This window comes from Urocampus carinirostris, chromosome 8 (genome assembly GCF_059441175.1).
Source record: "Urocampus carinirostris isolate Australia breed hairy pipefish chromosome 8, RoL_Ucar_1.0, whole genome shotgun sequence".
NCBI classification, from domain to species: Eukaryota; Metazoa; Chordata; class Actinopteri; order Syngnathiformes; family Syngnathidae; genus Urocampus; species Urocampus carinirostris.
In genome coordinates, this window is record NC_142356.1 from 21,704,459 (window position 1) to 21,732,219 (window position 27,761).

General features: G+C 39.6%; 1 protein-coding gene across 2 annotated transcripts in view; it reads left to right on the forward strand.

The window, feature by feature from the left end:
* Window positions 1-17,213: 17,213 nt before the first annotated feature.
* Window positions 17,214-27,761, forward strand: part of sdk1b (sidekick cell adhesion molecule 1b) — a 421,825-nt gene continuing 411,277 nt past the window's right edge. For both annotated transcript variants that reach the window (XM_088341980.1, XM_088341981.1), the window contains exon 1: window positions 17,214-18,279. In XM_088341980.1, coding sequence (XP_088198106.1) covers window positions 18,204-18,279 — 76 coding nt within the window. In that variant the 5' untranslated portion in view covers window positions 17,214-18,203. The remainder of the gene's footprint in view (window positions 18,280-27,761) is intronic.

Here is a 27,761-nt window from a genome sequence, read left to right on the forward strand (position 1 = left end):
AATAGAGAAAGGGCATCAAGCTCGACGGATGAAAGAGTAGAAAATGAAAACTAATGGCTCGCTTCCCTGCAGGTATACCATCATTTTTCTCAGGAGATCAAAAAGGTCCTCCACACCCAAAGACCAAAGGGGTCGTGGACGCTCTTGTACAAACGTTTGCCGCTTCACATGCTCTTTTAACAATACTCCTAGTTTGGGTGCATTTTGGGTGCGGCGATCAGAATGCCAAATTCTAACCACTGGACAACTAGTGATATAGATGACACATGAAAACCCATTTGGTCTGATCTCATTAGCATTATTTATTTATTATTATTATTATTTATTATTATGTTTAGTTACAGTACCAGGGACAAATGTTAAGTTACATTGTTCATGTCACTTGTTACAATGAGAATACAATGCTAAAAATCAAATAAAGAAGGGGTCTTCATGAGCGCAAAGGCCTCCCAGTTTTATATGCATTTCTAAATTGACAACTTATTATTATGTTGTTAAGATCAAAGCGGCGCTGCCACGAGCGGCTGCCTTTTCCAGCAGCTGCCCTATTGTTTTATTGTCTGCTCCTATCTTCGTTGTTTTTCTTACCGTTTTGACAACTACACTATGGATTACTTCAATCCTATGGACATGGGTTTTAGCGCACAAAAATGCGTTTATTCAAGGAATCAACTCCTTGCCCTGAAGAATTCTCGTGCCGGCGTGATGAAGGGGCCTATCGTCGAAGAAGAGCCGGAGCTAGCTAAGCGGCAAGCGGGGTTATAAGTCTTCGGTACCATCCGTAATCATGGTAATGCGAACTCACGACCAAATAAGATCATCGAGTGCTGGTAGAAAAAATCGAAGGGCACAGGGAGCGCAGTTGCTGTGTTTTGCGGAAACGTGGCTCACGTTTAGCATTCCGGACGCTAACGTGTAGCCACCCGGAGCTACCCCGAGCTATCCGGCTTCAACGCCGCTATACAGAGACACGAAAGCCGGGGGGAATCGGAGAGGAGGCGGACTTGCTAACACGAGGTGGTGTATCCCTGCATTTTCACAAAGAAAAGATTTCCATCTGCCGCTGGGATGTCGAACTTTTGGACTAGCGTGACGTCATCCACTCCGCTACAAGCACCCCTAGGGCATCATGTTAATCTGTTAATAAACAATGGGGTGGACTGCTGGAAGTGTGAATTTTCCTACGGGGAAGAACAAAGTATCTATCTATCTATCTATCTATCTATTTTATTACCTTGTTAATACGTGGAAGTAAGGTAAAATAGACTCAGTCAACCATTAAAAAGTTTTTTTTTAACTTGAAAATCACAATTTTTCTGAAAAGTTCTGCAGGCACCTCAGCTGTCGTGAGGGGTCACCCTGGTGCCTGCGGTCACTATCTTGAGTAGAATTTATTGTAATTGTAACATGTTAAAATGTCAACAGAATTAACGTCCACGCACTATACACAAATTAATACGGTAACGTCGAATATGTTTATAATATACACTGAAAATTTTAAGTTTGACTAAAAGAGCATACTATATGCTCCGACACACAGACAAAAATAATATAAAACCATCAAGAAATCTCTTTTTCAGTTCCACCTGTAGTTCTGTATTGTTGGATTCTTTTCAACTGGGTCCACTCGTACCCAACTGTGTTTTGCCGGATAAATGTGTGTGATTACAGGTGCACCAGAAAAAACTTCAGAAAGATCCCCGCCGTGAGGCTCCCTGTCGTCATGGCGGACGCCCGATGCGTGTGCCGAGGCGGAGGCCCGGATTATCTGTCGAGCTTGTTGCTCAAAACAAGCCACCCCCGATCTCGGACTTAATCGATCAAGAGAAAAGGGTAAAGCCCTAAATAAAGTAAAACAAAACAAATCAAAAGTAATACATCTCTTTTATTTTTGCATATCTTTGCGACCGTCCTCCTTCTCCATCACTTCAAGTGGACTTAACTACGGGTTCTCATCTGCTTTGCGTCATTATCCTCTACTTTCACACTCTGTTCTCAGACTCACTAAAAGAGATTCCTATCCCTCACCATTCTGCTTTTTCCCACAGGTATTACACTTTTCCCTACATCCCTTCTTGTCTCTTTCAGCCCAATACAGGTGTGACTTAACCCCTCTTTAGAATTTCGGCTTCATGCTTTTCCTTCCCCCACCCATCCACATGAAAGGCTTCCCACTACCCTCGGTTCACCCTGGCGTTGCACCCAAGGGGAAAACTGGAATACCGGGTGGAGTAGTAGGTTTTTTTGGGGGGATCAAATTCCCAATCTTGAAATGTAAGAGCGCAACGTCACCGTGGGCTACAATGAAATGAAACACTAAACGATACGGTTGCAGTTGTCCCGAAAAACAGTAAGAAAACTCAAATTATTTAGGTGAAAACAATGCCGTTGTAATGGCTTGAGATTACTGATAAATATGGCTTGAAAACTCTCTAAGTCAATTAAAGTGACATTTCTTTTTATAGCCCTTAATCACAAAGTGTCTCACATGGCTGCACAGGCCACAATTACAGTATGGCAAAAAACAACCCAATCGTCCACTTCTTTCTGTAACAATACTGCCCCACGGTTCTGGTTTCTCTCTAGGTTCCCTCTCTACTACTCTCTCTCTCTCCTCTTTCACCCTTTCTCTCTCGGCCTTAACTTATTTGCTCACTCAATTTTCCTTCCTTGCTGCGGTCACTTTCTTGACTGCCCTCCTATCACGACTATCCTTTATCACTATTTACTGTAAACACTGTCTCCTTAGTCAAATGGTAAATGGTAAATGGTAGATGGTCTGCATTTATATAGCACTTTTCAAGGCAATAAAGACCTCCCAAAGCGCTTTACAATGTGCTTTACACTTACCCATCCACACACTAGTTCTGTGCCAGCTTGTTGTCTCCATGTCACGTCCCAAGCACTATTGTCTCAGGCTTTGTACTCTTTCGGTGTACCGAACCCTTACCTGCCTAGAGATGTTATGAACAAATGCAATTTTGCACAAATCAAAACCCCATCTTTGAGTTTACTACTAACAGTCCTATTTTTCATATATCTAAAAGAGATTTTTGGTGCAATGATCTCTTATTAAGAGTGGCAAAAATCTGATTATAATTTGTAAAATCCCTCTTTCAGTGTGATTATGAAAACTGAAAAAGTTATCTAAAACTATCACGAAAAGAGAAAAAAAACTTAACGAGTGATTACAAAAAATATAACTCACTGAAACCACCATACGTTTCATATTCCCTAAGATAACATTTTGGATAATTTACATTTTGTTACATTCATAAACCTTCTCTGTGTATTTTAGATTTAGTCATTTTGTGGCGACTCGGCGAGAATCAAAACCCACGAAGTAGAAACATTTGTTTATATAGATCTACCAATGAAAATACAGTACACAGAATGGCAGTTGAATGAACGGTCTTTATTATCATTAGACAATATTACAACAAAATTAGAGGGCTTCTCATTTTCGAGTAAGAAAGTGAACAAGAGCCTCCGGCTAGCTGCACCCTAGCATCGGGGATTCTTAGGGTCTACCAGGTCTCCATAATTATTGAAAAACAAGAGTCATAAAGTAGGAGTTTAGCATGAATTGTAGCTCCATGTCTGTTTTATGGGTACTGGATCTGACGTTGTTGAGAAACAAGCTCAGCAGGGGTGGCATGTGTGAGTTTTTACATAGCATAGCTGCAGTAGGCCGGACCTGCAGCCCTGCTATTGCTTTCTTTCCCGACGCAGCCTCAGTCTCTTCCCTAACCTGATTGCAATCCAGGGAGGATCTGCTGTGTGTTGTCTGTTGCAGAACACCATCCACAATGTAACTCCGCCAAGTATTGAAACTGTGAAAAGTAAACCGCGATACAGCAAGGGATTACTGTATACAGTAGCTAATGTAATTCGTTTTTATGATGTTTATAATACAAAAACTAATTATGAAATAAATATTACACATTATAAAAACAATTTCAAATATTTTAAACCCTAAATTTCAAAGCAGATGTCAAAACAAACTATCAAGAAAAATTCAATTTTTTGGGGGGGGGGGGATTTTATATACAAGTGCATCATAAATTACTGTTTTGTATTATACCGTCATAATGCTAATGTTGATGATAATGATGATACTGACGATAACAATCATTATAATAACGATGACTATGATTATAATGATGATGATAAAAGATTGCCCCTCCTTCAGACTCAAAGCCTATTTAATCTCTTTTGCCTAGGACGTGTAGTGCCTCAAAATTATATACTTAAATAAATTATGTCAGTTTTTGGGTCACCCTATAATTTAAAGATCAATTGACGATTAAGAGTAATCCAGTGTATTAACATACACGGGCTAAGATAATTATTAGAAATCCATGACATTAGGGAATAATCCCTAAAATCTCAAAAATTGGATGGAAATGTGACCAGATAACAGCTAAAGTAAAACAACATTGAAAAATATTGCTGATGGACCCGGGAGTTCTGGTGGCAACACTAAGAACTGATGATAGTGGTCAAGCTCCGACTGTGACGCATTAAATCCTGCATGTCCTCCTGTCCGTTACCACTTCCCTGTGGTGTTTATCCTCCCAGCTCCTATGACAGGTCAATTAATATTGACATTATCTCCCTCCACCACAATGACAACTCGAGCTGCAGGAAGCCACTCATTAACTGCATCGGGACTTGCGCGGGGTGTTCTCAAAGTGCCTGTTTGCTTCTGTGTTTGCGTGCTCAGGTAGCGGTGTTGATTACTGGGACGATGGTCATTAGCCAAGTTTAACATGTGTTGAAGAGATGAGGGATGGTGCAGGTGTTTATCCCACCGAGAAGAACAGATCGGAGCCATCGCTCAGGCCTATTTTGGTGCAGATTTTGGTGCTGATGTTTTGAGGGCTGTTTGTGAGTATATGATAGGGGTTAAGAAAAAAAAGGTGGTCATTCTAAGTGTGAACAAGAAAATAGCTCAAAAGCTCAAGATAACAAAATCCTGTTAAATTGTATCTTATTTAATATCTTAAACATGTTAGTATCACAAAAGTCCTCCTAGGTACTCACTTGGGAATATCTTGTGCAAATATTTCTATACGGCTGCAAAAATCTGAAAGTAATCCTCAAATCTCTGGATTATGCTGCTTAACACAGTGGTCGTCACTGGGCTACGAACCGGTACTGGGCTGTGTGTGTTTTATAGTAGCAGGACCATATTTTTGCTTATGCTGTAGTCATTGGTGTATGCAAAATGTTTTTAACCCATAAAATAATTCAAAGTTAAGGAGAAAGATTTAACGTTTGTATATCACTATAATTGACTGACCTCATTTGCTCAGCATTACATTAAACAGGAATCAAACCCAAATCGTGGTGGTGAGAGCACAAAATCTTAACCACTATGCCATTAGGACTGTGAATGACAAAATAAAATGCATAAGATTTGATTTCATCACCACACTTATACCCACGGCGCCACATTGTGAAATGTTGTAATGGAGCATTTTGGGAAAGAGTTCAAGTCAAGTCAAGTCATGTTTATTTGTATGGCCCTTAATCACAAGGAGTCTGAAAGGGCTGCACAGAGCACAGACTATTGCAGACTACAGACTATTATGACACCATCCCCTGATCTATAACCTACACGAGGGCAAAGAAAACTCAAAAACCTCAACATGAGGAAAATGAAGAAACCTTGAGAAGGGACCGCACTTGAAGTAATCCCCCTTCCAGGATGACCCGGCTGCAACAAATGTTGCAATAACAAATAATATAGTTCAGCCAAAACAACTTTGTACAACATGGTACCATAAGTAAAAATGGTGCGATATTGAGAAAAGATCTAATGCCTTTTCCTATGCCATCCAGATCCCAAATGGTCTAGTGACTAAACAGTGGATTTTGGCTCAATATTGGTTTTATTATTATTATTATTATTATTATTATATTAATATAATATTGAACAATAATAATAATATTCGTATTGATATCACCACTAATGTTTTCCGCGAGGATATAGACAGACATTAAAACGGTATGACCACTGTATTAATAGGTTAAAGTGTTTTTATTTCACCTGACATTAATATTGTGGAAAATACATGTAAGAATTATATATCATATGAATTACGAATTCCTTGACCATCGATATGTCTGGTTTATTCTTATGTTTCTAAATTCATTTTTATGCAAATATATGTATTTTACTAGGTTTTGAACCTTGTGGCATTCATAAAGATGAAGTAAGCCTGTGGATTTTTCTCTGACAACTAGGGACGATATAACTATCCATCCATCCATTATCTGCACCGCTTATCTTCAGTAGGGTCACAGGGATGCTGGGGCCCATCCCAGCCATCCTCGGGCAGTGGGCAGGGGACATCCTGAACTGGTTGCCAGCCAGTCACACGGCACACAGGGACAGACAATTTGCTCGCCCATTCACACCTAGGGACAATTTGGACCGCCTAATTAACCTGACATGCATGTTTTTGGAATGTGGGAGGAAACCGGAGTGCCCATAGGAAACCAATGAAAGCACAGACCACAGATTATTGCCAACCACAGACTATTATTACACCATCCCCTGATCTAAAACCCACATGAGGTAATCCCCCTTCCAGAATGACCGGGCTGCAATGGATGTTGTAATAACAATTAATACACAGATATCAACAGGAAATATAGGTTTTCACATAGATTTCAACATTTCCACTGAGGTTGCAGATTGAATCTCAGGGGCAAGAGCATTCCACAACATCGGGGCCCGAATGAAGAACGCTCTCGAGCCTGCGGTTACCTTCTTGGCTCTTGGGATCACCAGTAGACCAGCATTTTCTGAGCAAAGGCTCTTGACATCAACATAGGGGGAGATTAAACCTGAAAGATATGAGGGAGCAAGTCCATGCATGATTTTGTCGGCAACAGGTAACCAACCTTAAAATCACATCTTATGCTAACAGGGAGCCAATGCAGGTTAGCGGTAATGTGATTAAACTTTCTTGTAGTTAAAAGCCTTGCTGTAACATTTTATACCAACTGAAGGCTCTTGATTTTGGACTTCGGGAGACTGGAGAGTAGTGCATTACAGTAATCGAGACGGGAGTTAACAAACAAACAAATTATAATCTCCGCATCCGACTGAGACAGCATAGGGCGGATTTTAGCAATGTTGTGAAGATGGAAGAAAGCTGTTCTCATAATATTCTTAACGTGTGTTTGAAAGGACAGATTGGGGTCAAATGTGACACCTAAAGTCACTCTCTGTGATATTACATTTGTCAATATTCAGAGCAGTTTTTGAGAACAAGTCACGGCATTTAGATGGACCAATAACTAACATTACGGTCTTTTCAGAGTTAAGGTGCAAGAAGTTGAGTGACATCCATTCTTTTATCTCAGTGAGGCAGGCCTCCAAATTTCCACAGTTTAGTGTGGTCGATTCCTCCATCGGAAGATATAGTTGAGTGTCATCTGCATATGTATATGAGTACAAGTGTATTTAATCTTTGATTTGTTCCAATATAACACAGCAAAATTACTTCAATATTATAAGACTCTCTGGTTCTACTTATATAAAGCTCTGGTTTACAGTGTGTTACTTTGTGTCTTTTATACTGAACCACAAACTTTTAGTGTAAGGAGTAAAAAACATTTGCAGTATACGCATGCTTGATTTGTCATGCTAATTAAATTTGCCCTGAACCCCATCATTCTGCTTCTGAAGATGTCCCTGTTAAATTAATTTTTTTCTGGCCAAAATAGATACTTCTTTCTAAACAGAGTCTATAACCTGACCATAAGAGCTGAAATCAAATGAGACTGTAATGTGCACGGAAATATGTTTTTGTAATTTTCAGTTGGATTTCATGGCGAGCCACAGAGAGATTGAGTTGAAAATGCAGCGGTAATTGCAACGGGTACACAGGTAATTGGAACCTAAATTGGGTTCCGAATTAGACCCTGCCAAGCACTCGCCGTGCCATAAGCCTGCGTGTGGATTTAGAAAAAGAAAACGAGCTTAAAAAAAAATGACAATTACCTTGTAAAAGAAGGCTTTTATCCGTGGGTGTTTCTGAATGGCAGGAGTTAAAGGTTGGAACATCGGCATTCATCGGCTCTGCATTTGAACCTTGGCTGGGGACCTTCATCTGTCAATATAATATGTTTTTTCCATGTTCATTTGGATTTCCAAAGAACATGTATGTTTTCAAAAAAAATTAAGATTCTAAATTGAGCATAAACGTAAACTATAAACGATTGATTTCCATTATTCAGTTCAATTCATTGTATGAAGAAAAAATGTCAAGGTTAAGTTCAGAAAACAAATTAAATGTGTTACGTAAAATACCAAGTCAAGTCACATTTATTTATATAGCCCTTAATCACAAAAAATGTCTCAAAGAACTGCACAGGATTACAATTACACAATTACCTGATCTTAAACCAACATGCTGGCAGGGAACAACTCAAAACCTCAGGGTAAGGAAAAAAGAAACCTTGAGAAGGGGCCTCACAAGTGGTAATCCCCCTTACCACCATACTAACTGTCACGGTTGCCCATTGCCCTGACTTGGCCCAGCCCGTTTGGCGCCAGCTGCTGTCACAAGCCAGAAACGGAGACAGGACCCAATAGCGTTCGTTTAACTCAGTTTTATTGGAAACGAGAGCAGCGCTTACTTTCACGATCCGATGATCGTCGGACACAGGTAACAGATGGCAGGAACGCGGAACTTCCATCTCAAGCGGGGATAGACATGGGTGGCAGGAAAGCTGGTCGGTAGCCGGGACAGGGGAGCAAGGGCGGTAATCGAGTCCAGAACAAAGGTCGGCAACAAGTATCAGGCAGGAAACAAGGCAAAACAGTTCGATGGCCGAGACGGAAGAGCAGGGCAGAAACAGGTCCAGAAACAGGTCGGCAACAGGTAACAGGCAGGAGAAAACAGAGCAGGAGATTGTCGGAGGGTATGGTGCTTGCGTAGCAAAAGCGTAGGTTCGCAAGACGGTCTGACAGCTTCCTCTTGGAAGCCGGGGGTTTAAAACGAGTCAATGAACCAATCAGCGCTCAGGGCTGTTGGCTCCAACGGGGCAATCGCAGGTGCCCCGAATCAGCAATCATGACACACCTCAACTGTCGTCAGGGGGCACTCTGGTGCCCAGAGGCACCACGTTGTAGGGATTGAATCTGGCCCGCGAAACAACACTCAGAGAAGCGCAAGAGAAAAACACGCTGCAGGTTAAAATATGTCAACTTGATGTTGCCAAAGCCAGGTGCCTCTCACAAAGACACCGTACTTGTATTTATTTATTTATCTCTTTTCCCCTCCCTCTCCCTCTCTCAGACCCATTTTCTCCCACTCAGTCTCTGCCTCTTTCTCTTTCACTCTCTGTGTCTCTTTTTTTCTCTTCCTTTCTTGCTATTTTTCTCTTTCTCTCTCTGTGTCCTTTAACCTCTTTTGCTCTAACTTCCTTTTTTCCTTTTCTCTCTTTTCTTTCTCTCCTCATACCCTTTGCGCTTTCTTTTCTCTTTTCTCTCCTTCTGTCTTTCTATTTCTCTTTGGATTTGTTTCTACCTCTCCCTTTCTTTTCCCCCTCTCAAAACTTTTTATCTTTTGTTTCTCACGCTCTCTCCCTCTCTCTCTTTTTCTTTCTTTGTCCCGCCCTCTCTCCTTTTCCCTCGCCCTTTCTCTTATTTCTTTATCTCTTTTTCTTTCTCTTTAATCTACTAGTCCGGCCCCCGACAGAATGTTTGTTCTATCGTGTGGCCCCCGAGTTAAAATGAGTTTGACACCCCTGCCCTAGTGGTTAAGGGAACCAACCAGCTAACCAACCAACCAGTCATAGGTTGAGAACAGTATGTTTCCTTTAAATAGCGGAATCCATGCCTAGTAGTCACTACTATGTTTGTTTGTCATCTTGCTGCTACGTAGTTTTCGTTTGGCAATACAGGGCCATCTTGTGATCAAATATTACACAATGTACCTTTGAGGATTGTGCATTTGTGTGATGAACTGCAAAGCTGGACACATGGGTGACTTTCCTTAACAAATTGGCACCTCTTAGTTCCATTTGAGGGGGTGTCAGAAAGAGCCTGTTTAGTCAGTGTCTCGAAAAATGATACAACCAGAGAGGAGACGCATGTTGACTTCTGTCGATTTGCCGCGAAGATTTTCAGAACATTGTAGCCTACAGACATGTGCCTAAACAATCCATAACCGACTACTCGCCGCCAATTGCAGGAAGGCTTCCACAAGGGGGTTGGGGTTAAGAACATGATGTCCACGGATGAATATGAATTCCGCCCACGGCAAATGTACCGTAGGATATAAGTGTAAATAGGAGGTGGTGAACTCTACCATTAGAGTTTGATTTGTAGCTTTTTTTAGGTAAGTATTTGTAGGTAGGTTTTGGGAGGCATCTTCTCGACTTTACATTTGAAATAAGCAAAATTGTTAACAAATGGCAGAAAAATTGCTCATTTAAAAATGTTTATAATCTTGTCGGGGAATATTTTTTACAATGAGAAACATTATAATACCAACATCTGCTGTGTCAGGACCAGAACGGAAACCAGACCCAATTGCGATTCGTCTCTCCCAAGTTTTATTCAAGGAAAGAGGAAGGGCTGCGCCTACGATCCGGAATTCGCTAGGCGCGGGAAACAATTCGCTCTTGTACTCGGATTGTGATCCAAACACGGAAGTGGATCTTCCGTAGCGAGCGATGGCGGTGTCAAAGACGGAAAAACAGGTTGACATCCGGGACAGGAGAACAAAAACGTTGTTGGGGTTAGGAACGGGTCATAAGTCACGAAGGGATAGCAGACGTGGTCAGGAAAAACGGGTTGTAGCCAGAAGCAGATGGGAGCAAAAACGGGACAGGTGGGAGTCAGGGTCGAAAAACGGCTTGCCTACTATTCCCTGTGGTTTGCAGACGGACTGACCAAAAGCGACAGGCTCAGGAGTGAGTTTAAATAGGGACAGGGAGCCAATCAGAGTCCGAGGCAGTTGGCGCCAAATGAGTGGGCACAGGTGCTTCACATCAGTAATCATGACATATCTAGCTTCTGATACGTCAGATATTTTCTTTTTCTCGTTTTAAGGATTTTTGTTTTCCCGGGTAACTAAACAAATATGTTGGAAACGTGTTTTAAAATAACAATTCATCATTAAGTAATCCCAAATATTCTGGCTGGTGTTGCGGAATGTTTTCTGCAAAATATTTGTGAGCAATTTAGAGAATTGTTGCCTGTAGTCCCCAAAAGGAAGGTGACAATTTGATTATGTCATTTCAATGTTCCTTACAAGAAATGCTTGAGGAAACCTGGAAATTGGAAAAATTCGGCCTTTTATTAGATTGGGTATGAAATGAATAGGGGAGTCCCTGGAGGGAGTGTTTACTCATGGAGTGTGAAATTAAACGACCAACTAAATCTTTAGTTAATCGTCTATTTCTAAAAATACCTATGAATGCGAGTGGTATTAGGCTTCTGTTACATTGCAATGAAGCTAATTTAAATAATTTCGAAATGACTAATTGGAATTGTCTGGGTGAAGGTCAGGAGCCACTTTAAAATAGAGTTCATGAACTGTGCTATGCAATCATTGAAAATCAACCCTACCCCTCACATTGTTAAAATTAATGTTGAGCAGAGCTATGCAAAATGCTGTTTATTTCACTGATCATCACAGATCATCATTTGCTTTTGGAATGGGTTTATGATTAGGGATAGATACAGTACATGTGTAATTTATCAAGAATGAATTCCCATGTCAACTTTTTTTAGAATTGAACTTTGGTTGAGAAATGACACTCCACGGGCAAAGCATATCCTTCATTTCAGCTCAAATTACAGGCACTGTAAATGACAGTAGCTCAGGAGGTAGAGTGCTCGTCTTGGGATCAAGAGATCGCAGTTCGAATCCTGGCTCCTCCGTGTTACATGTCGAAGTGTCCTTCGGTAAGACACTGAACCCCTAATGCCCCCAATAAGCAGGTTTGCGCCTTACATGGCTGCACGGCCGCTTTTGGTAAATGTGAAGCACATTGTAAAGCGCTTTGGGAAGTCCTTATTGACTTCAAAAGCGCTATATACATATGCAGATCATTTCATTTATTTCTAAACAGGAATTTAAAAGTATTCCACAATACTCCCCTTTTAGGAAACTATTGAAAAGATGTTTTGACAACAGCTGAGAAACTGCTGAGGCTTGAGAAAAAAAGAATGAAAGGCTGATCAGCAAAAGAGCCTGTTAGGTACATTATTGCAGAAAACAACGTTCGGAAAGTCTTATGTGAAATGAGCTTGGGCGTTAAAAGCAATAGCTGGGTGAAGGTGCTTAAAGAGAGTATGTCCGCCGCAGCTCGACAAGTAGGGAGACTATTTGGCCAATCACAGGATGGGAAGTCCATCTGGATTTATAGGGGAAATAAAAGATAAGGTCACTGTGTTGTAAGCTTTAATATTAATGTGCTATTTAATGACCCTTGCAGGGTTGGAAAGTAGCTTTTCACTAATAGTAAGATATAGCCCGAGGCTCTTATTTGGTGTGCCACTGCTACTCTGCTGCTGGACCACCAATGGTGCTTCGGTGTCTGTTTTGCATGAATTACTTGAGGATTTTTTTATAACAGGATGAGGAGTTGATGACGGTCCTCGGGCTGCTTTTCTCATTTTTGTATCCTTTCGACACCGAAATGGGCGCCACTTGCGGTGTTGAGAATAACGCGCACTCACAAAGTTAATTACAAAACACTCTTCAAAATAGCCCTCCATATTAATTCATACTCAGAGTGCCATCACCCAATCCTGTAATTGTGATTAGTAGCATTATAGAGTTAAAATATGCGTAAGACAGATAATCAATCTGGTATTAATATTATTATTATAATTATTACAATGATGTTGATTAGTATTATGACTGTTATGTGAACTATATTGCTATTATTAATAATATTATTATTGTTATTATTATTATTACTATTATTATTATTATTATTATCATTATTATTATTATTATCTAAATAATGTTAGTGAGCAGAAGCCTTATACAGTCAATAGATGTGGCAAGCTAATAATTGAGCTTGTTGTTTTTATTATGATTATGATTATTATGATTATTATTATTATAACTATCATCAGGACTATTATTTTGTTGTTATCGTTGTTATTATTATTATCATCATTATCAACTATATGACAATGTTTATTGTTATTGTTGAACGTTGATATTGTCACTATAGTGGGGTCAACATTATATTATGCAAAATTCATTGCAATTTCAATCTACATTCATAAACAATATTTATAATCTTTACCTTTTGTAAACAGGAGCAATCAGGTAGTTTGACACCTCAGAAAAAAATATTGCGAACTGAAGTTTTCGCAAATCCCATAAAAAAGAAATACTCAAATTACCTCAGTCTGTTCGAATTCAACAGCTACACTACCGCTACCAACTAAATAACGTAAAATGTTTAAATCAGCATTACAATCTAAATTTATATTTATAAACAAAAGAAATGAGGTGATTAAATATGTTGGTAATGATGGTGAAAAAAAAGAAAAGAAAATATTTACATGGAGATACAATCACGTAGAGATAACAATTTAATAAGAACACAAAAGATACATGAACAACTCATAGTTAGGGAAGACAAGCAGGAGCTTTGGTGCTTAAGGCATTTGGCTCAAGCTGCTATGTTTCGTCTTTTTAATGCGCAGATCAGGCACTTAATAATTGGTGGTCCTGCTGCCTGGGGGCAACCCCCTCTAGCGGCAGGTTCAAAGAGACTTTGCATTAAAAATACAACCCCCCACACACCACACTCAGTCACTTGTCACCATGAGCACCAATGAGAATTATTGTTATTATAATAGATATTCTTATAATATAGTATGCTCAAAATTTATGAAGACAGCTATGATGATGGGACCTTCTCCCAAGTTTGAGATACTTCTTTTAAACTACAACCACAGCTATGGAAAAAGGAAACTGGGATTTAAAACTTAACCTTATCTTAATCCTGACCTTGGCTAAAAAACATGGTTTGAAATGTTGAGCCAATTTCAAACCATACTCTAAAACACAAACTTCAAATTAAAGTTTGAACCCTACTTAAAATGACTAACTTCTTTTAAAAACCTACTTTTGAACTATACTTTTAACCCTTCAATATATTTTACAGTCATACTTTGATAGTTTAAGAATCGTGTTTCTGTGTTTGAAACCCCAGTTCGGTCTTCAACCCTTCATTTGAAATCCTAATTCAAAACCCTTATTTAAAACATAAACAATAACCTTTTGTAAACAAGAGCTACCTAAGAAAACAATATTGCGGATGTAAGTTTTTCTCCAATCCCGTTAAAATAATTACTCAAATTACCTCAGTCTGTTCGAATTCAGCAACTACATTACTGCTACTAACTAAATAACGTAAAGCATTCAATCACCGGAACACTACCGCTACTAACTCAAAATCATCAAATATTAGCAGCAGAAAAGGTATAAAAGAATGCTTTACTGGTACATTAGGCAGATTTATATTATGTTTGTGTGTGCATGCAGAAAAAAACATACAGAGAGTCAGCAACACAACACAAAATCATTGGCTTCCCTCTCCCCAATCTGAAAGACATTGCTGGCTTACGATACTGCAGATGAGCCAACAACATTGTATAAGTCTGCGAAAGACATATATTACCTATGTACAGACAATGGGAACTCGTATCTTATTTATATACTTATTTTGGAATTATTTTGCTGCACTTACATTTCAAGCCAGTCTCAAAGTACTACTCTGTAAATATGTTTGCATATTTCTACTAACATTCTCTTCATATTATTTTAGAATTTTAAGTCTTTATTACATGCTCGTTCTGGAGTGCCATGTTTAATCTTGTTGTAAACAATGTTCACAATGTTGTTATCAATGAAAATAATTGCGATTTAAATTCTATTTTTGATTTCTAGTTTTGTGTAAATAAATCTAATATTGTTGTGTTTTTTCATTTAATCAAGGTTTCCAAATGATCTCTTTCATATCTGATATTCTCAAGCAATTGCTCCACTTATAAATGATTGCAATTACCATTATTAAGCGATCATAAACCTTACAAACACAAAAGAGCACCCGATTACTCACAGCAAGACAGACTTTGTAGAATCAAAACAAAGATACTAACCATATTTTCTGCACCATAGGCCTCACCGGATTATAAGGCGCGCTCCCATATAACGGTCTTTTGTCATATATTTATCATTCATAAGGCCCACTGGACTATAAGGCGCTACAGTAGATGCTAGGGTTACTGTATGTTATGCATCCAGTAGATGGTGCTGCGCTAAAGGGAACGTAAACAAAACACTCGTAATAGTGCAAAGCAATAACACAACTGATAATAACTCCAAAGCAATAGCATAATAACTGTAAACTGTAAACACACAAATAAAACACGTAAAGCTGACTTTCTCAGTCCTACATCCCAAATCCCTTGAAATCTTCTTCCGTGTCTGAATTGAACAGCCAGGCAAATGCGGCATCCAAACGCTCGGCTCATTAATTCATTAATTGACTCAAAAATGATCCACATTATGGTCAGCTTTTGAAGTTGAAATGAGTTGAAATTTGATTGTTTTGAGTTTTTTTTTAATTCTAACAAAATCTTTTTTTTTTGTTGCATTACTGTTGAAATTCTGGTACCACATTCATTTGCTAAGCCATGGGTGTGTGCGACTGTCTTTTTCGTTTGGCACTTTATGGGCTTCTGCGCTTGCCGTACTTTCAGCTCAATAACATCGTGCTGAAGGCAATAAACCGAGTGACTGTGAACCCTTGTGTCGCGCATGATTGAGGTTTGCATACCTGTCAACCTCCATGGCTCCATGCCCATACAAACTGTCGTATTTTCCCGTACAAAATACAAAATAATCTTACACCATTTTTTTTTCCGGAATGTTGCATGATGGGAAGTCCCCAAGCGGCAGACGCATGCACACAGTAGCATAAAACCGCTCGCTTCGTTTGCAACGAAAAAACAATACTGAGATAGAGGCTCCCGCAGCAAACTTGTTCGACTTGATTGATTTGCCGTTTCGTGATAGTCGGTGTATACCGGATGGTACCCATGATTGACAAATTTGCGTTTTCCCGTACAGATTTTCTTGTACGTCGTACACGTCTTAAAATGCATAATAGACATACTTTGTACGGCAAAAACGTACAGGTTGACAGGTATGCACCTTATATTGCGGAAAGTACGGTAGTGTAAAACAAGTCGTTTTATTTACCCAATAAAAAACTCAAAAAGTTGCAGCATTTTTCTTTGTTTTTTTCCCCGACATGCTGTTAATTCAGTGATGCTTAATATACGTAGCAGTACAATAAAGAAGAAACTCCCATATACAAACGTTTGTATGGCATATATAATTTGAAATGGTCAAAAAATGTATAAAATATGGGAAACACTTATAAATTGACAGGTATGTCCTTTATTGATATAAATACTATTTTGATAGAGGGCAGCATGGCGGCGCAGTGGTTAGCACGTGTGCGGCACAGTTCTAAGGCCTTGGGAACCTCCTGTGTGGGTTCAAATCCAGCTACCGGACTTCCTGTGCGGAGTTTGTATGTTCTCCCCGTGCTTGCGTGGGTTTCCTCCGGGCACTCCGGTTTCCTCCCACATTCCAAAGACATGCATTTCAGGTGGATTGGCCGGTCCAAAGTGTCCCTAGGTGTGAATGAGCGAGCGAGTTGTCTCTCCCTGTGTGCCCTGCGAGTGGCCGGCAACCAATTCAGGATGTCCCCCGCCCACTGCCCGATGATTGCTGGGATGGGCTCCAGCACCCCGCGACCCTACTGAGGATAAGCGGTGGAGCTAATTAGATGAGATGAGACTATTTTGATAGCATGAGAGTGAGATTATTTTGGTTCCCTCCCCCTTGAATTAGTCTGCCCAATAGGAACTCTGGAGTTTGTCGCTAGGGCCAATCAGCGACTAGGGATGCTGCTGAATGGAAGTTTTTGAGTTTGGAGTACCGTAGACCAAGTGTAAAATCGAGCGTGTACAGTCGGAGTAAACCTGAAATGTTTGAGGGAAATTACAGCCATGGAATTTAATTTTCCCATATTTCTTTCTCTGAGCACGGAATAAAAAGAGGAAGATAACGTGCTCCCTTTCTCTCACTCTCTCCCCCTCCAAGTGTGCGCGGAGGAGCTTGGCAGGTGTTCGTTCGCGAGGGAGCTGCTTCCTTCGCTCAGTCTGCGCCCAGAGCTTCAACTGGGTGCCGGCAGGGCTCCATAAAGAACCAAAGAGAAAAGAACTTCGAGGACCTCAAGAAGGAATTTAACTCATACATTTTCACAGACTACCGACAATCGTAAAGGACCGCGAAGGAGTTTGTGGAACTACCAAAGCGGCAGCGGCGGAGAGGCACCCGTGACGCCGCGGAAGAGCTCGGATATCCGAAGGTCCTTCCTCCCGCTCTAAAAACAACTTTGTTTTCCGCTAGTTTTGAACAAACTCTCATTTTTGTTCTAAACATCTATGAAATTGTGAACTGAGTAACTCACACAAGGTATTTAAACGTTCTTGTGTGGGTTTATGCTAACCTGTTGTGCCAGCGGCGGTCCCCGCCGCGCTTATCCGAGGAGGGCGACCCTTCTGCGGCGAGAGTACTTGAGCGGCTCCCTAACGAGCACTGACCTACTACTGAACTATTGACCCGCAACTAACTTAGTTAAATTGTACGCAATCAGCGGAATATTAACTAGATTTAGTGTAAGCATAATTTAAGTATTTTATTAACGCTGGTTTTTGCAGACATACCCCTAGTGCAAAATTAACCAAGCATCATTTGGGAGGTGATAGAGGAGTAATCGGATAACGCATGACCAAAACAAAAAAACACACATTTATTAATTTAGCAATCCATAATGAAGAGAGGTGCAATGGGACTAGGGGACTCCTTCACAGTGCGTTGCGGGGTGCTTTAGCAGTGAGTTGCTTTTACCCGGTGGCTTCCTCCCTCAAATGACTTTTTGACGCCGAGGCTGCCTGAAGTCACCAGCTGCCATCCGTACCAGAATTTGGGACTAACTTCACCAGGGAAAAAGGCGTTATTAACAGGAGTGGACGTCGTTGCTCCAGGATCCCGCGTGTTGGGAATTTGCTGGTACAGAGGCTCCCAGAGGTCGTGGAAGAATTGTCTCCAGGGAGAGTGAGGATGATGCCGAGGAATAGGCGGGAGCCTCTCCTGCTCCTGCTGCTGCTTCTCAGCTGCCACATGTTGCACGGCCAAGGTAAGAATAAAAGTGGTAGATGTGCATTAAACAAGATGGCCATAAAATTTACTATCCTAAATGGTGTACATGTGGTAAACTTGATAACAGATGGCTTTGCATAGGTAATTATTCTGCTTTCTGTGTGTTGGTAGTAACGCCCAATAAAGGAACGTCAATTACTTTTCTTGTTAACGAGTGCAGACTCTTCCCTACTTACGAACGAGATAGGTTCCGGACGATTGTTAGTAAGTTGAATTTTTTTGTAAGTATGTTTAAGGCTTGTATAAGTAACCTGTATTGTTTTGTACTCACAAATAAACATTTCATAAAATAATATGCTCTATAAAGATAAATAAAGTTAAGCGTAACTTACTTGTGGAAAATGGGCTTCAAGAGTTATGCTACTTCCTCCTCCGTGGTAGAAAGAGGGTGAAAAAAAACGATCCAACCATTTTCTCAACCGCATCGATCTTTCTTATTCCACTTTAATTTCAAAAGAAACAGCTTGCCTCTTCTTTACACTTTACACCAACCATATTGAATGGATGCACGAGATATTAAACAATATAAATGTCAAAGTACTTAGATATACAGGACACGGAGTATGTTTAGACACAAATTAGGAAGTAGAAGCCGGATTTCTTCTTCGGGTTGAATGCTGGGTGACTTCTCACAGCCCCACACGGCGGAAAGAAGCACTACAGTACTGTCCTCTCCTCGGAAAAAGGTGCACACAATACAAAATCTAACTTACAGCAGTGTCTGGATATTTTTGGACACGAATAAAATGTTCATATCTAGCGTTTTTCGTAAGTCAAATGGCGGCTGTGCTGTAAAGCGTTATTCATGAAATATTGTAATTCAACTGTATTTACAACATGGTGCGTTTCTTCAGAATATGAAGAGTTTTCTGTTTTCACTGGTTGGTGTACACAATTTATTTTATTATGTAGCTACTCTTAAGCAGTTTTAGGGGGTCAACTTCATTGTAAGTATATACAGTATTTTGTAACTAGGTAATTACTTTCAGCCTAACCCTCTACTTATGCGATTACTTTTAAAATGTAGTTACTAGTGACTGTAACTAATTACTCTTTTCAGTAACGCGCCCAACACTCATTGTGAGAATTATGTTAGGGAGATAAGGGTCTGCAGGATTAAGGTATTGTGTATGTGCGTCTGCCTTGGGGAGAGTGTTACCCTTTCTAAGGATTGATAATCCCTCCCCCCCACCGCTATAGTCAATGACCTGCTTAACCGTGGCCCCTGATTTGACACAACAAAGACACACACAATTCCAGGGTTTTCTAATTTAAATAATGCTTTTGGGTTCATCTCTGTTGCATCACTGTATGGAAAATTGTTCAACATAAGAAACGATTGACACTGAACGTTTTACGTTGTTCATGGCGTAGGGTAAATGTGTTTTTGTGTGTATCAGGAGAATGGGGTGTAGGAAGGTGGTTAGGCCGGGCAAAACAAAGACGCAACGAAAAAGGTCAGGCCGGTGTCAGCGCACAAATGTTCTCTGGGTCACAGATGGTGTGTGGTGGGCGAAGGCTGAGATGCAGGGTTATGAGGAGGAGGGATTTGGAGGAATGTTTGTGAGGTGTTGGGGCAGAGTGGTGGGGGTGGTTGAGCTATTTGTAAACGTTAGAGGAATCGAAAAGTGTCAGTGTCACTGTGAAAGAAAAAACACTTGGCAGTTAGGGGGGAGGCACAGTGGGTTAGTAACGGATGAAAATCGTGCTGGTATTGGCATAATGGGTTGCCTAAAGTTAAATTGATGACAGCAATACGGAACAAAAACAGTACAGGCAGAGTTGTCGGCAATCACCATCATCACCCTCAATCCTGGGAGTTGAGAGAGGGGGTGTGAGCTGGACTTGTGGCTGCAGAGTCAGCTCCCACTTCCTGCTCCCTCCTCCCTTTGCGATATCACGGTCAGCATCATCATCAATAGCAGCACCTAAGTTTATCCAAAGACCTTAATTGATTTTTTGCCCTTTTTAAACATACAGTAAGTGCATGTTCGTATTTCCATGTCACCCTTTTTGTTCAATTCCTTTGTAGCACAGTTGAAGGTAGGCAATCCTTGAAACTAATCATACGGGTCATAAAAGCTATGGTTCGGTAGTTTAGTTCCCTTTACAACACATTCAAATGTGGAGGTTTCTGCAATGACTAGCAAAGCTAAAGGAGATTTTTTTTCCACATGAAACCTCACACATGACCAGAAAAAGATTGCCATGCATTAGCGAAGCTATCTTATTGTAGATAACATTTCACCATAGCACATTTCCAATCACCCCTAAAAATGTTTACCTCTTTTAAATAAATCAGATTTCTGCTGTAATGCCTGGACTAGCCTGTGGGAGGCAGTATATAGCCAAAAGGAATCTGCACTCTCCAAAGAAAGCAGTAGTGGAAGAGGTAGAATAATAATAATAATAATAATAATAATAATAATAATTTCCTTGTATTGTCATTCTGTGTAACAATGTACACAGAACGAAATGTCGATTGCACCTGACCCGTTGTAGCGAGCCGATGCAGCCGCAGCCAACAGAGGGCGCCGCCGACCACTTTTTAAGAAGAAGCTACGTCAACAGTTTGTTACGTTTCTGACAACATTGCGGCTGAAACCTCTCCTTTTTATTTTGGTAATGAGGTACCGCAATTTACTTGAACCATATATTTGTGTAAGTTTTTATGTGGCTTTCATCCCATTTAAATTTTTACAGTACACTACAAATATCCCCCAAAATAAATTTACCTTATAGTACTTGTATTTATTAAACAAATACTTGAGCGTGCAAATTGGGTTTGTTCTTAGGGTTTCAATGTATAGTAGGGTATTTAATTAATAAACAAATAAAGGTTTCTACTTTGCTGGTTTTGACTGGTGCAGGACATTTTTGGAACGCAACCCCCGTGAAAAATGAGGGATTACTTTTTGTCCATTTGTTTGTGTTATACTGCACCACAAGGCACCACATTCAGCTGCTAGACAGTGCCACTTGTTAAAATCCAAAGCTATAGTCTTTATTTAAGGTGTTCCGAAGCCCTGATCGCCAGCCTTTATTCTGGCTTTTTTTAGGTGGAGATGGACGAAATTCACAAGCAAGGATTGATCTTACTGATCGCACCATCTCTCTCACTATAACTCCATCCCTCCATTCCTTTACGCCTCCACCTCCAATCGATGCCCACACCCTCATAAATGCGAGGCTTCATACGAGCCAACCCTCGTCTCAGGGAGCACATTTAAATAAGCTCATCGATCTTTTATTTTAGAGTTTAAGTGACGGCAGCATTTTACTGTCTCTCTTCCCCAGGACAGCCCCCCCACTGCCTCACTCTCCCCTTAGCTCTCATCTGTTCACCTTTCTGCTCTCCCTCCTTTTATTCATAACTTATCCCGCTGCTTGCCGACTGCCCCCGTGTCATTGACTGGGTTCAGCTCCGCAGCTGTTGGAATGATTTATTTTTCCGATGTAGATACTTGACCGAGTCTTATTCAGTACTTCAGATTCAGATGAGAAGACGAATAACGTTTTTAATTGACAATGTTCTTCACTTTCTATGTCACACACTGGATGAGAAAGAATTGCCATGATAAAATGGGATTCTTGGATTTTTTTCCAAAGGCACCCACTGTCATCGGAACACATCCATGTTTTAATTTTGTCGCATTCCTTTATGGGGCCTGACTGAGTTCCATGTGAAATTAGTCAGATGCCTAAAGTCAGCTGAGGTTAACATAACAACAGTGATGTGGATCATTTGGCTCCCAACAGCTGTCCCAGTTACTGTGCAATAATGATAATGGTTTATAAGTAGACAAGGTATCATGAAAAAAAATGTCTGGTTATTGTTAATATTACTAACCTTGGCCAAGGTAACTGCAGCGTGTGCTCTTGTGCTTTCCTAATCCTGGAATGACAATTATCCAGCTATACTTTGTTATGTACTGTAAATGAGTTAAGAACGTTCCAAGAGTGGTGTGACAGGACATATTTCAAATTCAACATAACAATCTACAACTGTCCTGAAATCTTACTAGCTTTCTCACGTTTCTTGTGGTAAAGACATTCCCTGCAGTACATGTTAGTATCGGTCATAATAAAGGTATGTAGGCATTGCATTTTTCCTGGAAGTAATTGGGGAATAATTTCTGCAAAGCAAATCATTTTATAAGGAAAATAATGATGACAATTGGTAAAAAAAAACATTAACACTAGGGGTACAGTATAGTATATACTAAAGGTAGGAAAATGTTTTAAACTGTAATCAAATGTAAACAATGTAAGGGCTTTAGATCAGACACCATCAAACTGGTTTAATTCCAAATATGTCAAAATATGTAATAAATAGTCTTTTATCATATCTTCTCAGCCAAATATTTGTAAAACGACAACAACAAGAATAACTATCATGTAGTACCGCATTGAATTTAAACAAAATCCCACAGTGGTCAACCCAACGGAATCGTTTCTCATGCATAGGCCTGGGCGATATGACAAAAATTGTTATCACGATATAAAATTTCTTATTAGTTGATATCAATTATCATCATGATAATTATCACATCTTTTTATATTTGACATTCTGAGTCTAATTTTCGACAAAACCAGATGCTGCTTGAATCTTTAATGTCAGAACAAAGGCGCGTGGTGACACTACTACACAGCATTTCACAAATTTTGAAAAAAATTAAACAAAATTAAAAGTTAATGAAATGAGATTTGCACATAACCACAGGCAGACCTGCAATCTCCCAAAATTAAATAACCATAAATGCACAAATTTTAATCTACAATCATCAACAGATACGTTAACGGTTTTATGTTCAATAAGTCTTAAAATGTCTCACAATGTTTACAAAATGAATAAACAAAAGGAGACAGCAAGCTTCTGGAAAACGCTGTAATGAGTGTTTGTTACTTTGGGCTCAGGACTTGATAGCCTGGTGCTTGGCCCGCTAGCACTCGTTTGGGTTTGAATGTTTTTACTTCTGTATATACTAGCGGGTTATATTATTTTAAATTATAAAATACATTTGTTATAAAGTCTTGGGGGCCAAACGTTGTAGGCAAAGTTTGTAATAGATGCTTTAGCTCTGCTTTTTTCCGACTCTAAGTTTCCGAAATACCTCCAACCAACTGAACTTTTTCAGTGTGCATGCCCGTGTTATCCTGTGTCTTTTTCGCTCATTTTGACCCATTTGTCTTTATTTCCTTATCACTCTGTGTGAAGTGCGCCATTGCCATTCCTGCGAAATAATTGGCTGATTCCCGTCACCTTCATCATCACCTAAATGTTGGTCTAGAATTTGCGTTTTCATTGTATTAGCGCCTCCATTTTCTCCAATGTTCGGGTTGTGTAATTACAGGTAAAATAAATTGACTTTAATCAAATGTTTTTATCATTATTTAATTATCGTTTTATCGCCCAGGCTTACTTCTTCGAAACAGTCCACGATTTTTTTGGCACACAATGTACAGAGAAAACCACATTGAATAAGCTTTGTTGAAATATTTACACCCCTAGTAAATACCAACGAATTAGAAATAACTGTTTGATGAATCAGGTCAGCTTTCAAATTTTTAATTTTACCCAATACCACATTCGACCAAAAATTCGATTCAATTTATATCATCTTTATTTCTATTACTCGATTTTAAGAAGCCACTGTAGAAAATAATTTCAAAAGAATCCTGGTCTTCTGAGCATCTGCTTAATTTGACCCAATTCTTACAAAATTGACAAAAGTCTTTATTTTGCAGAGGTTATTATAGTAAGTTATTTGACAAAACTTTGCATTTATCCAGGTATACAACAAATCAACACAATTTTTTGACATTTGCAATTACTTGTCTTCATCCTTTACTGGGCCAGGCAGACAAATCCCAAACAAATCCCTTTGTCATGCTCACCCAGTCTCATTTGATCCATGAATATGACTAGGTCTGATGTGACGCAACACAAACACACCACTCACTGAGCTCTGACACTATTGGACCTTACTAGGCTAAACTTGGGTGACGTGGTGTAATTGATAGAAATGCTTCATGGTTAGCTTAAAACTTGCATATCCCTCACATGAAAAGACTAGCGTGCAGAATTAGATAACACACAGACACACACATTTAAACAACTTCACACTCATCACTGTCAAACTGTTAAACCAAACAGAAAATTTACCTCAGTGTGTTGTAATGAGGAGGAGGTTAATTAGATACCACATCTAACTAATTAGACTGAATCACCCACACACCATTACTTTCCTACCTCCTCAACACTCTTGGTGTGGGATTTGAATTGTTTAGAAACTTTATGTCCCTTACGATTTGTATAGTCAATTTAGAAGCTTTGCACACAGCAACAGCTTCTCAATTACTTGGGGATTGAATTGAATGATATGTGGTTATATAAACTGGATAGGTTGGTAGAATATAAATCATTTCCTTGGATTTAATGCTAAACAGTGTTTTACTTCCTATCAAGTTCTTTGAATATCAGCGACCTGGGGGTGGACAGAAGGCAGTGGTGTGTATGATGATGTGATCGATGTCTGGGTCAAACAGGTTTAAGAGAGAGGCCCCCAGTCGACTCCCCTATTTCTTCTCTGTCAAGCACAACAAATCACCAAGCCTCAGGTGTCACATGAAATTTTGCATTTTTTTGTGCCTGTATTGGTGTATTTGTGCAACGGTAGACGACTGACAGCCTTATGCAGGAAATGAGGTGTCAAATTATGCTAACCGGACAGTTTACAAAGTGTGACAGATATTTTGTAGGGAAAGTAAGGGATTCAAAAGGATTACAAGGCGGGTGCATAAAGAATGGTGCCGCCTGTCGTTTTCACACCACTGCACACACTTCATGTAATTGATGGTGACATTGAGCCTGGTTACTTGTTCTGCTGAAGTTACTCTTCGCTGAAGTGGTTTAAACACTATTACTTATTGAGACTGATAATGAAATGAGAAGAGAAGAGAAGTTGAGAAAGTCTTTTTTGCTCTTTTTACAAAACATTAATCAACAACGGCCCATTCTGGCTGACGCCAGGCAGGGAGTAGGATACACTGTCAACTGGTTGCCAGGAAATCACAGGGCACAAATAGGCTACGTCCACACTGCTAGGGTTAATCTTCAATTCCATTTTTTCGGTGAAATCCGATGTTTTTGTGAGATTGTTCACATTTCCAACTAAATGCAACTTGTATGTTATCTCCTGTGTGAACGCCACAAGTGGACATGTGACGTCACACGCAATGCGCTTAGTGTTTGCCCAAGTACCCTTGTATGTTACCGCCGGAGCATATCCAGGAATTTATTTTGCTCCCGGAGACAGTAAACGTACAACTTTTAACAATTTAAAAAGAAGATTAAGAATGCTCTTTGTGTTTTCCTCCACCATGGTTGTTGATTTCTCCGCTTCCTCCTGCCTCGTTGAACGGAGAATAGTGACGTCTGTTGCGTATCAGATGACGTGGTGCTCAGATGAATGAGTCTCAACTATTCTGGCAGCAGTCACATTCCAAAAGATCAGATATGTATTGGATTTGGGACCACATATGAAAGTGGCCTGGCTCTAGTGTGAAAAAAAACAACAACAGATATCTGCCGTTTGGACAGTCTTTAACAGATCAGATATAGGTCACATTTGCGCAAAAAAAAAATCCAATTTACTTGCAGTTGTGAACGTAGCCATAGTCATACAACTTTTCACCCACACATCTATAAATAGGGACAATTTGGATTCACCAGTTATCCTGGAATACATTTTTTTCAGAGGGTGCTGGAGCCAATCCCAGCGCTCTTCCGACACTAGGCAGGGTTACCATGAACCGGTTGCCATCCAGTCGCAGGGCACAGAGACAACACGCTAGCTCATTTAAACCTGCTGCCTAACATTGATTAATTTTTTGTAAATATTTAAGATACATTTGCTTTATTGTAAGGCAAGACTGTAATCTAAGATGTTAGCAAAGATTTACAGTTACCGTGAGTCTACAGCCTGGGCATATATTTATTTATATTCTAAAGCAACAGGCAGCACTAAAACCATAATTTAAATTTTAGCTTTGGATTTTTGAAACATGTCTCAAGCTAACAGTCACACACTGTGCCAGTAAACCCCATTCCTAAACATTTAAAAAGGGTAAGATATAAGTGAGCTTCTTTTTGGCACTCGGTACTTCTCATCTGATGGGATAAGGCCTTGCCAACCCCCCCGCAAAAATTGGAAAAATTCTCCCATAAGCGTTTTCCACAAAAAAAGGGATAAAAAGAAATTATAAAATCTATTTTACTGGCAGAGCTCTCTGTGTTTCTAATTGAACTAGACTTTCTTACTATTTCTTTTTGTTCATGTGAGTTTGAGATTCAAGGACCTCACCTTGAGCCTTGCTATGTCTTCAATAGTGGGAAGGAATGATTAGAATTCACTGCTGAAAGCCCTTTTTCGGTGGAAACGTCTGATTGGAACCATTTCTGAATTAAAAAGAAAATCCTAATATTTTTTCAAAGTTGTATTGTCTGTCATGAAAACAGGTTGCATTTTAGATTTTTGTTTTGGGTGGTTTAGAGTTCACACACAACAAATGAATGTTGTTGCCACATGGCACCAAAGAATTTACTAACAATTAAAGCAAAAACAATATTTCATATGCAGACAAAACACAACAATGAATTATTATATCAAAGGTCATTTACATTTAGAATGTAAATGAGAAATGCAGTTGTCTGCAGTGTCACGTTGTGCAACCATGGATTTTACATCCCTAATTGTCTCGGAAACCCGATAAAATAACATCAAAGTTAAAAAGATGGACATGCTTGACTGGCGACTTTAAATTGCCCAGTTCAACAAAAGTATGACTTAAAAAAAGAGTGCACTGTGAGTGTTCAAAATTCAAAATCACGTGATTGGTGCATTTTCCCAAGATATTGTCATGAAGTAAGGTAAAATTGTTGTTCTGTATGTCATATGTTAAGTATCTCTCCATTTAGATCAGGCATGTCAAACTCAGTTTGGCTCAGAGGCCAAATCCAAGCTTTATGTTCTCAGGTGGGCCAATTCAGTAAAAAAAATGTCAACACCAAATATTTAGCTTTACTTTTTTCATAATTTGGCCGGGGATGCGACTTATACTTTGGCGAGACTCATCTGGTAAATCATTTCACAATTTAACACTAAACTGCAAGAGGGTTATCTAGGCCTGTGTTGATCATTTCAACCTTGCCATGTTGTGCTCAAAAAGGATTTCTTATTTGAAAAAGCAACTGAACAAAAATGGCACAGAAAAGAAAATAATATCCTGCAGATTATAAACTGAAAATAATGAAAAGCAGAAACCGCCATGACAATGAGTCTGACCAAAGCAATGTAGAATCGGAAGACGGAAGTGGCTGATTGTTTTTGGTAACAGTGACAAGAGGACGAAAATTTCATTGGATGAATAAATCAAATCAAATCTAACCAAATTTAT